This window comes from Pollicipes pollicipes, unplaced genomic scaffold (genome assembly GCF_011947565.3).
Source record: "Pollicipes pollicipes isolate AB1234 unplaced genomic scaffold, Ppol_2.1 Scaffold_7262;HRSCAF=8765_pilon_pilon_pilon, whole genome shotgun sequence".
Classification (NCBI taxonomy): Eukaryota; Metazoa; Arthropoda; class Thecostraca; order Pollicipedomorpha; family Pollicipedidae; genus Pollicipes; species Pollicipes pollicipes.
Genome location: NW_023597055.1, coordinates 7,695,988 through 7,708,389, shown reverse-complemented (window position 1 = coordinate 7,708,389; position 12,402 = coordinate 7,695,988). Strand labels below are relative to the sequence as shown.

Below are 12,402 nucleotides of genomic sequence, written 5' to 3'. Positions count from 1 at the left end.
CATGCCACGCGCCTAACACGTACCACCCCTTAACATTCACGCACTATTCCATCATGCACGCACTACCACAAAGGGGTACTTATTTCATGAAATGGTTTAAATGTAAATATAGTTTATTTCGTCTAGCGTCTTAGCGTCTCTGTCCGTTGTTGTTTTCCTTTGATCAGGAGATTTCATCATATGCAACATGATTTTTGTGTATACAACGTAGAACACAAGGTGTCTGCTGTATAACAGGCCTCTAAGTACTAATCTTCATGATTTGTTGTGAGTGGTACTGATTATGGGACGTGTGTGGGTCTAAAACGCAATCATATACCGTCATTCCTTCCTTTTTTCTTCACATCATCCCGGGTGCGTTAATAGCCTTCATGTCAGGTTGTGCCGGTAGGTCAACTGCAACTCAAAATACGGAGAAAAGGCTAGCAGCTATCTTGTGAGCGACGTGAACCGATCTCAGCACAGAATTAAGATCGATTTATCATGGCGATAAACTCCTTACATAACACATATCATCTACAGTCGTGCAGAGCAGTCAAAAAGCATAGTCATTCTAAATGGAATGTAAATGTCATAGGATGTGTGCTAGAAGTGAGCTCGTTTCTCTCGAACACCGGCTTTCAGCAGAATGAAACAGTCTGGGGACGCATGCCTCTGAAAACACCGCGATTTCTCCAGATTGTTCTCCCAAAAGCAATCCTGCAGCCTCCCCAATACGTTGAGAGCCAATTTTTTTTAAAGGGAGATTCCAAACGGCTCAGGAAAAGTCGCAAATGCCAGCGCTCTGCCTAAAACGGTAATTGCCTAATCTGCCTAATGGTAATCTGCCTAATTGGTAATGAGATGGGAAAAGGGGGGGACGGAGGGGGGGGGGGTTGCAATCGGCCCCCACCTGAAAAAGGGCTCACGAGGCTTTGCACGGACATAGCACGAGAAATTGACAAACGCAATAGCACTGCACAACGGCTCTCCTCCTGAACGACATTGGTAGTGTCTGCCCTGCAAAGGAACACCGGGTGCGCTCGTCCGCGCCCGTAGACTCATATTGGCTTTTGGGAACTAAGCTGACTTCAGACACTGAACCGGATACAACATAATATCATCCAGCCAGTATAATTTCTTTCCGAAAGCATGTGGCTATCAAGAAAGCAGCTATGATTACATGACTGCGAACTGACGCAATAACGCGGCAGAATTGTCGCCAAATTTGTATTACAGTTGTAGCATGCTATCCCGTGTCCGTGCAACGGCGCTGAAACACCGATACAAGAGGGGCAGGAGCGGTGATGGAGCAGAGGTGGCAATGTCCTTAAAGTCTGGAAAAAGGCGCCTTTGAACCATAGCGCTGCACGGAAAGAAATGTGGTAAACGACATGCTTGATCCACTGCTGGAGCTGGGACCCATCGTCACTGCACCAATACACCGCAGCACGGCTGAAGCTCAGGTCACGATAATGGTAATCCAATCTAAGTGAAGAATGCAACCGGGAGAGTTCCCTCGATGGTACTTTGGGCATTTGCCCAAATCAGACGCTTGAAAGTCGACGCATGTGAGGAGTCATTATCACCAGACAGCCTTCCAGTTCATGTGGAACACTTTTGCATTGCTCATTCGCAAAAAATGCCGCACGTAAAAATGTGCCAGTTCCAGTCATAACGAGCGCGCACAATCTACGTCGCATGGCTCTGTAGCTAGCAGTCGAGCTTATCATTGTCATAAAAAAAACAGCCGACGACGGAAACATCTAAGTAGCTGAGAACTCCGACAACCGGCGAGGAATAACAACAGCACCAACAGCTGTCCACACACACACACACATACACATGACACAAACTGATAAGATGAATTAGTGGCTGAGAACACTGACAACCGGCCAGGACCGGCAACAACGTCAACAGCTGCCCGCGACGCACACATGCCAGCATATTATCAGCAGCCTTCGGAGGTGAACATGTGCAAACACACCCTGCGTTAAAGGCTTCTGCCTCTGCTGATTGCTATATCGACCCGACAGACATCGAGTAGAGACAACCTAACGACGAGACAACCTAGAGACAACCTAGAGACAACCTAGAGACAACCTAGCGACGAGACAACCTAGAGACAACCTAGAGACAACCTAGAGACAACCTAGCGACGGCCGGCCGCGCCGCTCGTGACGAGACTTCGACAGGGAGCCGAGCTCTCTGCCACCTGAACATGCCAATGACGGCGATGGTGCTGCTGTTGCTGGTCATCCTGCTGTAGACTGCGGCTGCTGCCGGTCCTCCATCTGGTGCGTCCCTCTACTGGCGCCTGTAGTCGACACGCTAATGAAAAACTGTGAATATTGAAGAGAACCCCGCCGTCGCCTGGCGAGGTCGTCTGAGTAAACATTGGTGTACGCCTCTCTTTGATAGGGAATTTCATCCATTGAAAAAACAGGAGTATTTATTCGTCGGAAAAAAACAGGAAAATAGAAATATAGTTAGGTTGATGTTTCAGCAACACGCCTTTCTAGAAGCAATAGCAGAGGTGAATTAATTCAATTTCTGATTTCTTCAATTTTCAAAATTCAATTCTTATTCACTTCTGCTATTGTTTCGAGAAAGGCATGCTGCCGAAATATCAACCCAACTACATCTCTACTCTCCTGTTTTTTCCGAGGAATAAGGCTAATACTACTGCCCTACCAATGTTACTAGCGTTCCTCGCCAATGCACTGAACAACTTGAGAAATTTTGTCCCCCCAAAAAAAGCTGCGTAAAGAACGAACAGAGTGGAGGCCAAAAGTGCCTTTTTATCGAGTTGACGTGGAACGGCTAAAATACAACGGGTTGACCAATGTTCTACGTCACTTGAGTGAACACTATGGATTAAGAAACAGAAATTACTGCCATCACAATCGACCAGGTTATCACAAGCTAAGCAATGCTTGCTGTCTCAGCTGTGCAATAGTTTCTACCTCCAACATTTTCCAGATTAGAGAGTCACAGCTATACCAATGGTCGACAGAGTACGAACAAAATTTAACTCTCGGGAAAGTGAGTGTGTGCGGTTTTTGCCCAGAAGAGGTTTGATGAAGAGGACGTTGGTGCAATTTCATGCGCACTATTTTTTCATCCTGAATCTTGGTTCATGTATATTGCTTGCTAGCCAGATCGCTCTGATGAGAAGCCTTCTATAAGCAAGGCTTCCACAACGAAATCAGTCAAAAATGTATTCGTAATAGAGTCTTGCGTTGGTCTCAGTTCATCACAAGTGTGGTGGCAATTCCATGAATTATTGGTAAATGAAGCATCGCCAGTAGATGAATTTCGAGACCCCATGATTCTCTACTAGATATCATCCTGACTCGAAACAATGCCTAAGTTGTTAAAAGTAACGTTTCACATTAAGATATGTATTATATTGATTTATTACACATTATGTTACCCATTATATTAAAGCAAGCATGAAATATGATGAAACAAGGTCACTTGTAACTGTTGACATATTTCTAAGAAGAAAATACTGCTATAGATAACACAGTCCTTTTGTTTAGTAAATAGGCTCCTTGATACGTCATTGCTTGATTGCATCATCGTACCTTGCACAACACTGATTGAGAGCCAATTGACGGCCGTTATATCTGGAAATGTTGCTCACGAACACCAGGTATGAATGACTCTTCTATACTATTTTTCTTGGCCTTGATCGCCGTATAACTTTTGGGATGACAAAATTTAAATAACGTTATTATGACGTCATGAATGCCAAGGTGAACCTGAAGTACTCCCTCCGAAAAAGTATCCCATCTTTCCGTGCGTGAAGCTCGGGAACTTGGGGGATTTAGTTCTTCGGAAACGCAGGGCTGTGAACCGCACCGAATTATCTTCAAGACGCCTTTTCACTTCAAAACTCCATAGAAATGCGAAACACTCCCTTTACGCGCATTTACGAAGAATACTATGCGTATAGATAAGACAGTACTAACAACCCTACTCCTCGTATTCTACGAGGAATAGGTCTATGGACACTGTGTTATCTGGCTAGAAACAGGTTATAAGGTGCTAGCTTTGGGTAGTCGTCTCTTTCTACGCCATAGAACCGCCGGTTTTAGATAAACCTTTTCAAAACCCCGGCCGTGACTATCCATCCATCCGCCGGGGACGTTATCCCAGTTTTCAGTGGTCAGTATGCGAATAATCAAACACGATAACTGCTTGTGAACAAACACTGTCATGGTCATGCGAAAATGATGTCCCGTTGATGTATTTAGTTGGTAACTTCAGTTCACATCCAAAACCCATAGCATGTTTTGTAGCATAAAAAGCTTGAAATGGCCTCAGTAAGCGACACGCTCGTGAAATCTCACAGCGGCTATAACGTTCCAAGCAACCTTCTGCTTACATTCCATGAAGGGTGTATAAATCACTATCATACTTACATCGTTAGTATTACCTACTTATTTATAGCATTACGCCTCTGCAACACTGAAGCACACCTCGATGAAGTACAAGGACCACGATGGCCTGCAACGTCAAAATACCGCCATCACCAGACCGTGAAGCTGAAGTTCCTAACAAAGGCCTGTACCGGCTGCGCGAAATCCCGCCCCGGTTCCGTAACGTTCGCGGAGCCCTCTCACAGCTCCACCTAGACGAGTGAGCTCCGTCAGTAATCGGTGGCGAACAGAACCGATGTGATGCTCCTCTCGGGCAGGTGGACGTCCAGCGTGCCGCGGTTCGGCTGCGCCACCGTCACGTCCACGCCGCTGTCGGCCTTGTTCAGCATCGTCAGCACCGTCTGGCCGTCGGGCGTGAAGCCGATGGTGCTCTTCACGTCAGCGGCGGCGACACCGTCCCTGCGGACCTCGTCGAAGGTGGTCATCACGGTGCCCGGCGGCATGAGCGCTGAGAAGTGACCCAGCACGTAGAACATGGGCTGCTTGAAGAATCGCTCCTTCTCGGCGTCCACGATGATCGGCGAGTCGACGAAGTTTCCGACCCAGTTGGGACCGCCAATCCGATCCAGCGCGATGTTCCAGTCGACCCACCCGGTGACCCAGTTGTTGAGGTCATCGATAATGTCGACGGCGTACGACTCCGCACGCTCCCAGCTGCCGAGCACCACCTTGTCGGCCGAGTAAGAGCCCTCGCACGCCTCGGTGGCCAGCAGGAACTTGTCCGGGTGGTTGTTGTGCGTGTCGGTGAGCACGCTGGCCGGCGTGTCCAGGTCGCGGTACCAGTGCACGGCGATGCCGGCCACGAACGCCGCCGCCGCCTCGTCAGCCAACACCGTGTCGGCCCAGTCGGGCAGCAGGCTCCGCTGGTCGTCCAGGATCATCACCATCGTCTCGTTGAAGTCGGCGGAGGCGCGCAGGGTCGGCCCCAGGTTATCGCGCACCCAGGTCAGCTGGGTGTCCGCCGTCCAGCCCATGGTATTCCACGCGCCCGGGCTGAGACCTCCGTTTGTGGGCTCGTTCTGCGTGGTCAGTGCGCCCACGGAGACGCCGGCCTCCTTGTACGCCTTCATGAAGCGCATGTGGTAGTCAGCCCACAGTTGGAAGTACTCGGGCTTCAGCGAGCCAAGACCGGTAAGGTTGTTGTTGGTCTTCATCCACGCGGGCGCCGACCAGGCCGATCCGAACAGCCTCAAGCTGCCGCCCGACATATTGTGAGCGGTCAGAAGGTGCGGGATCTTCAGGAGGGTGTCCTCCTCGGTCAGCGCGAAGTTCTCTAGCTCGTCATCACCGGGGACGTCGTCATAGGTGTACGGACGGGTGGAAAAGTCACAACCTCCGATCGGGATGCGACCTATCGTGTAGCGCAGGCCATCGGGCGCGAAGTAGGAGTGCAGCAGCTGCGCCTGCACGTCCTCCGGCAGGCTGTTGATGTTGACGCCCGCCGCGTCCGTGAAGGCGCCGCCAAAGCCAAGCAGGCGCTGGCGCAAGTCCCCCTGGCCCAGATTCAGTGTGAGCGCGGCCGGCTGAGGGCGGACCATCGGCTTCCACTGGGCGGAGGAGACGACGAAGCGGTCGCCGGCGCGCGAGGAGGTCACCACCGTGGCGTTGGCGCCCATCGCGGGGGTCAGGCTCGGAAACGGGTCACAGTAGGTGGCGTTGCACACGCACACGACGCTATCACCTTCGAACTGCAGGGGCGAACACGGCTGCGCGTCGGCGCCTGACCCCGCCGCCGCCGCCGCCGCAGGCGACAGCAGGCAACCCACCCACAGCAGTGCCGTCAACGTCGCCATCGCCGTCAGCACGTTCAGGCGGCAGTGATGTCAACTCTCACCGAGCGCCCGGTTTTGACAGAACTACAGAAGCCGGCTGTCGCTTTCCCAGCGTCGTACCGCTTCCGTATCTGATAGCGCCGCGGCCGAAACCGCAGACGCGGAAGGCTGAACGCGCCGGGGGTGTGTTTACACGCGCGTGTCTCGTCACACTGATGCGATCTCCGAGCCCAGTTGCGCCGATAGACACGTGGCGAACGGCTGGTGAGTGCGGTTGTTCTTCAGGGCTGGTGGCCGTTTTTCCGACGAAATTTACCACTTTTGAGGCCAAGGGCTCGCTGAATATTCCGCAGGGCTTTTAGCGGATAGCGCTGGCGGCACAGCGGATTTTTGGGGCTTTCAAAACACAAACATCAGAAAATGGCTAATTTTCAGGTCCTAGAGGGCTGTATAAGATTTCTGTTTCTGTAACAAAATTATATTTACCGGCAGTAAATATCTCCAGAATTATGTAAACCTTCAGATGTGTAACGGCATTAATTCTCCAGAATGCTTAAAAGACTCTATGACGAGAAAAGCACGAGAAGGCAACTATACCTCCTGGGAAATGGCTCACCCACCTTATTCCATCTTTTCCATCGGAATCTTAAGTATGCCTGGAGTCCGAAATGCTATCCGAAGCTTCCTTAAAAAGTCGCCTTCAGCGTCTCACCACCTGCCAGTTGCATCAAACAGTACTGGATCGCAAGGCGATGCCCTACCTTTTGATTGGTTTAGGCGACCATCGGACGACGTCGTACTCGTTTCTCAGTGGTGAACTATCACGTCATTTCTGGACCCCACGACCATGAATCGTCTCCGACGCGCACAGTATATAAGCCGTGCCATTGATAACCGCGCATGCTCTAACCCTCTCCGGGCTCGATGACGCAAGACCGCTGTTGGTTGTGTGTGTGGACCTTGTGATGCGAGTGGTGGTGCGTGCAAGTGAACAAAAAAATAGAAGCTGTGTTTGACAAGATTTCTCTTTTTCGTTGGACTCGTGAGAAAGACTGGCACAGGCACGGTCTGTCTCTGTCAAGGTCTCCACTAGTAACAACTATCACGCAAACAGTCAGAAATTTCCTGCAGTTTCAATTAAACACCAAAAGGGCCAATTATATCGCCAGTTTTTTTGGCTGTGTGACAAAAAGATGCATTATTTTGATAATAAAACAGTATTATTGTTACCATTGTTATCTATAGCCCAGCAACAGACATGGCAAAACCATCATCTTACTCATCACAGCCTAAGCTGGTATGCACTCTCAATAACGCTTGTCTTCCACCATAAACACAAACATATGATAACTAGCGGAATAGTCAGACGCGGCAGAGCAGGAACCAATCACAAGGGGATTGATGAAAATCACATGTCTAAAATGGCAAAAATGACCAAGATTTGTGAGTGTGGTAAATGGGTTTTATGGGCACGTCGACTACAGCGGTCATTCTGCGCCCACTTTTTCGTTGCCACCACCCACGACAATAATTTTGCGTTAACGATGAATATGATGCGTAAGAAATAGTTCTACTGAAAATCCAGGCCAGAGGCCGCCCGCTCCTTTGCCACTCCGTTTATTGAACACATAACACTGTCATTCCAGACGGCCAAACGGACGCAGGCGCATTTGTACCACAATGATGAATGTTGTACCACAACGCTGCGAATCTGGAAGCACTTTAAGAGAAGTGCCTACGTCATGTAGCGTCTTGTCTGAGGTAACTAGCGCGGCATGATGTTTCTGTCTCGATGGTTAACCATGGAATCCGAACAGTCCTCCGGGCAGCGCGCCCACGCTTCCTAACAGAGATGGCGGACGCGGCAAGAAGCCGAACTGACCAACGCCCGGGCTAAAGACGCTTCCAACTGGCCTGAAACTGCCTCCAACAGGCTTGAAGCTGCCCCCAACAGGCCTGAAACTGCCCCCAAAAGGCTTGAAACTTCCCCCAACCGGCCTGAAATTTCCCTCAGCCGGTCTGAAGCCGCCTCCACTTGAGCCGAAACCGCTTGTAAAAGGCAAAAAACCGCTTCCAATTTGTCCTGATCCAACAAAACCTGGTCTGTGGCCGGCTCCAAATTGGTAGCCTCCAAACGGTGCATAACCACCAACAGGACCAAATGAATGCGACTGCTCACCACCTCCCACCACTGGCTTCGGACCCTCGAACACGGTGGAGCCAGGGCCGAAGTTATGGAGGCCGGAACTCGTACTGGGGCTGAACCTCGCCTCGATGTTTGCGTCAACGGTGTCGGCCAGCTTGCTGTCGCCGGATGACGTGAGGTTGCTGACGCCGTCGTGCTCCGCCTGCGAGGCGACGACGCAGAGCAGCAGCAGCATCGGCTTCATCCTGCTCTGGAACCGACGAAGAAAATCAGCGGCGTTGTGGTGCTGGGGTTTAACCAGATTTGTTAAGAGGAATCTTGTGCTGAAAATGTGCAAATGCGTGATCGTTTCACTTTTTGACTTATGGACTCATCTTGCCTGGTGTTTGATTTTCACGTCAAGGAATGATCATAGCTTCTGGAGTACCTTTTACCGCAGCAGTTTCAATACACAGCAGCCACCCTTGGGCGTGCACGGTAGCTGGCTGTTGTTCTTTTAAGTCCAAAGTGATCAATGCCAGCGCTTGGTGAATCATCAAACCGGCATACATGTCAATGGACACGATGCTACGTTTCACATGTGGCTATCCGAGATTACATGCGAAGGAAACATACCGTACATTCCCCAACAATGACACAAGCTCAGTGCAGATGTTACCGGGCCGTTTCGCGGAATTCCCAAATTAGCACAGAATTGCTTCATTGTTCACGTAAAATGCCACTCGTTGGCCGTTACGAAAAATCACGTTTTTGCACCAAGTAGCAAGGCCATGAACCGGAGCCGGCCTGCAAGCCTTACCCGACTTCATTGGCGGCTCTGCCAGGACTGACTGATCGCATCAACCGGCAGGATTGTTTTATAGGCTGGGCTGAGCTGTTGCAACTTTGGCTGGAAATTTTGCCCGCATCGTGACCCAGTGGCCTGGAAGCGAGACAAGAAAAACCACAGTTCAGGACGGGAGGTATGACAAACCCAAGACAGGGACCAGGCGGCTAGGTCAATGTGCAGGGAGCCACCGCCAACCACTGAATGTGGCGCCATGCTGAGTTTGGTGTCGAGTGAACTGACGCAACGGGAGATCATTATCCACGTTTAAAGGGCATAGGTGCATGCACAGCTGGTAGCACGGAATCACAAACCTTTGATATTTACATGCGTGGTGCTGAACTACTCAGGAGCAAGAGCTTGAGCCATTGACCACAAGCCTTTCTGGTGGGAGTGACAGGGAAGCCTCGCGGGTCAGCGAGTCCTGTGTTGGTCTTGACTGCGTGCCACCGTATGTCACGACAAAGTCGAACGGCTTCTGCCCTCATATAGAGCGTGCCTTTAGAGAGAGAGAGAGAGAGAGAGAGAGAGGGAGAGAGAGAGAGAGAGAGAGAGAGAGAGAGAGAGAGAGAGAGAGAGAGAGAGAGAGAGAGAGAGAGAGAGAGAGAGAGAGAGAGAGAGAGAGAGAGAGAGAGAGAGAGAGAGAGAGAGAGAGAGAGAGAGAGAGAGAGAGAGAGAGAGAGAGAGAGAGAGAGAGAGAGAGAGAGAGAGAGAGAGAGAGAGAGAGAGAGAGAGAGAGAGAGAGAGAGAGAGAGAGAGAGAGAGAGAGAGAGAGAGAGAGAGAGAGAGAGAGAGAGAGAGAGAGAGAGAGAGAGAGAGAGAGAGAGAGAGAGAGAGAGAGAGAGAGAGAGAGAGAGAGAGAGAGAGAGAGAGAGAGAGAGAGAGAGAGAGAGAGAGAGAGAGAGAGAGAGAGAGAGAGAGAGAGAGGAGAGAGAGAGAGAGAGAGAGAGAGAGGAGAGAGAGAGAGAGAGAGAGAGAGAGAGAGAGAGAGAGAGAGAGAGAGAGAGGAGAGAGAGAGAGAGAGAGAGAGAGAGAGAGAGGAGAGAGAGAGAGAGAGAGAGAGAGAGAGAGAGAGAGAGAGAGAGAGAGAGAGAGAGAGAGAGAGAGAGAGAGAGAGAGGAGAGAGAGAGGAGAGAGAGAGAGAAGCGAGAATAGGAGAGAAGTAGAGAGAGAGAGAGGAAGAGAGAGAGAGGAGAGAGAGAGAGAGGGTGGAACTCGGCCACATGGCATGCGCGTTAGGTGGAGTGCTTGGGTCCGAAAAAATGGGGGACCGGCGGCATCTCAGCTGCCTACCGATTCGTTTGAACGCCACGCTGGCTGGGTCACGTGGTTTGTGACGAAGTGGGGAGCAGGTGATCAACCCAGTCACTAGCCAGAGTGGCGGTGCGACTTGCCATATATGGGACGGTCGTTGACCCTCCCACTGGTGGGGAGGGTAGGTATCCCACATGGGTATCCTCCATGACAAGTTGTCATGGAGGAGGACCTCCTTGACAAGTCCGGCAATAGCTGGAAAACTGTTTGTTCTTGCACCGTTAAATGTGCACCTCTTCCCTTATACCAATTTCGCGTGTGCTTTGTAAGTTCATACCACGTAACATCAGTGACCTATTGCAGTTCTGGTCTAAGCATGTGAGGCCATAGTGCGGATAAACTTAGTGAACTGGAGAGATGTGGTGAACTGTGGTCTTCCTGCGATCACCATGGTTTGTCCACCGAGCCATAGTGCGGGTAAACTTGAGGAAGTGGACTGATGTGTTGAGCTGGGGTCTTTCTGCGGTCACCATGGTTTGTTCACCTAGCAAGTCATTCCCTGATCTCTCAATGACATGTGGTCATCATACACCAATTACACAGCCAGATGTTAAGCGCTTGCACCTGCCAACATCCTCTTTAGAAGGGTAACTTGCTGGCCTTATTGATTTTCATCCAGCAGGGTTGCCATTACATCTGCGTTTAACATTTTGATTGAAACGTCGTCGTAGGTCGCGCCGTAACTTGACTTGAGGTTCAGCACTCAACTCTTGTGTACATTTATCGGTGCCACTTGCCTTTTTACTCCATAATATAAGTGCTACATCGTATATCTATTTACGGGGATCTGAGCTTCCCAGCAACGTAGAGCTGAGCCTCATCCTTTTCTTTTTCCCCTTTCCCCTCCTCTATTCCCCTTTTCCCTCCCCTTTAAACTAATTTTGGCGAATGCCAGGTCGTCGGGCGCCCGGCACTGTCCTTCAATCATTTTACAAATTTGGCACCCCGCCTGAATATAACGGCGTTGCTTAATCTAAAGAAATTCCATGAATTATTCGAAAACCTAACAGCATTGTGAACATCAAACTTCCGAGACTCCCTGCGAAACGCCCTGCAATTGGCCGGCCGGTGTATGACGTCAGAGGTGTTTGGTCGGCTGGCGGACGGCTGCCGCACGAGGAGAGCCGTGGTAAAATCCCAGTTCGTGGCAGTTGAATACATGGAGAGCTCCACCACGCGAGTAGTGGAGCTATCCACCACCATAGTGCATGAGCTAATGCACTACCAAAGTGCATTAACACGCAAGTGCAGTCGGTAACGGCCAACACGTATGTCAAGTGACGAGAGCGCTCTCATCCGCTCTGCGAATAAAGAATGTTGAAGCACACTGAGAGCGATAAGTTCTTATTTTCATTCCGTCCGTTTCGTGCAATCTGATGTCAGTTCATTCAGTCATGATGACAGTTGATTTGGTCATGTTGGCAGTTCATTTGGTCATAATGTCACTTCATTTGGTCATCATGTCAGCTCATTTGGTCATGATAACGGTTCACTTGGTCTAAAAGTCCGTGAAAGTCCACTTCAAAATGGAAAGAACGCCACTCCTCTCCACACCTTAAGGTGCTTAAGTAAAATAGGTCGCATTGCATGCAGCTGTCTCGTGTGCTTTGATCTTGGCAAGCATACAAGGCTTGCATGTACCTAACAGGATATACGAGCCAACTGTACTGTACATCATGGAGAGATTTTGCGTCCATCGGTAGGCATTCCCTTCTGCTGGTTGTTTCACAGCGGCACTGAGTTCAACACGCTCAATGCGTCGTAATCGGTGAATTCACGTCCATGAAAAAATGCCTGCTTATGTAACGCATTAGATAAATAAATAGCGCCCGTTCCGGTGGCTTAGTTGGTTAGAGCGCCTGCCTTTCGATCCGCCCACCCGTGGAGCGGTGGGTTCGGGTCGCTTCAAGGCCCTCG

At 50.3% G+C, this 12,402-nt stretch overlaps 1 protein-coding gene across 1 annotated transcript; it reads right to left on the bottom strand.

Annotated features, from left to right (window-relative positions):
• Nucleotides 1–4,214: 4,214 nt before the first annotated feature.
• Nucleotides 4,215–6,264, bottom strand: LOC119113871 (lysosomal acid glucosylceramidase-like). The gene has a single exon (XM_037238104.1). The coding sequence runs from the start codon at nt 6,218–6,220 to the stop codon at nt 4,637–4,639; it is 1,584 nt and encodes a 527-aa protein (XP_037093999.1). The 5' UTR covers nt 6,221–6,264; the 3' UTR covers nt 4,215–4,636.
• Nucleotides 6,265–12,402: the final 6,138 nt, after the last annotated feature.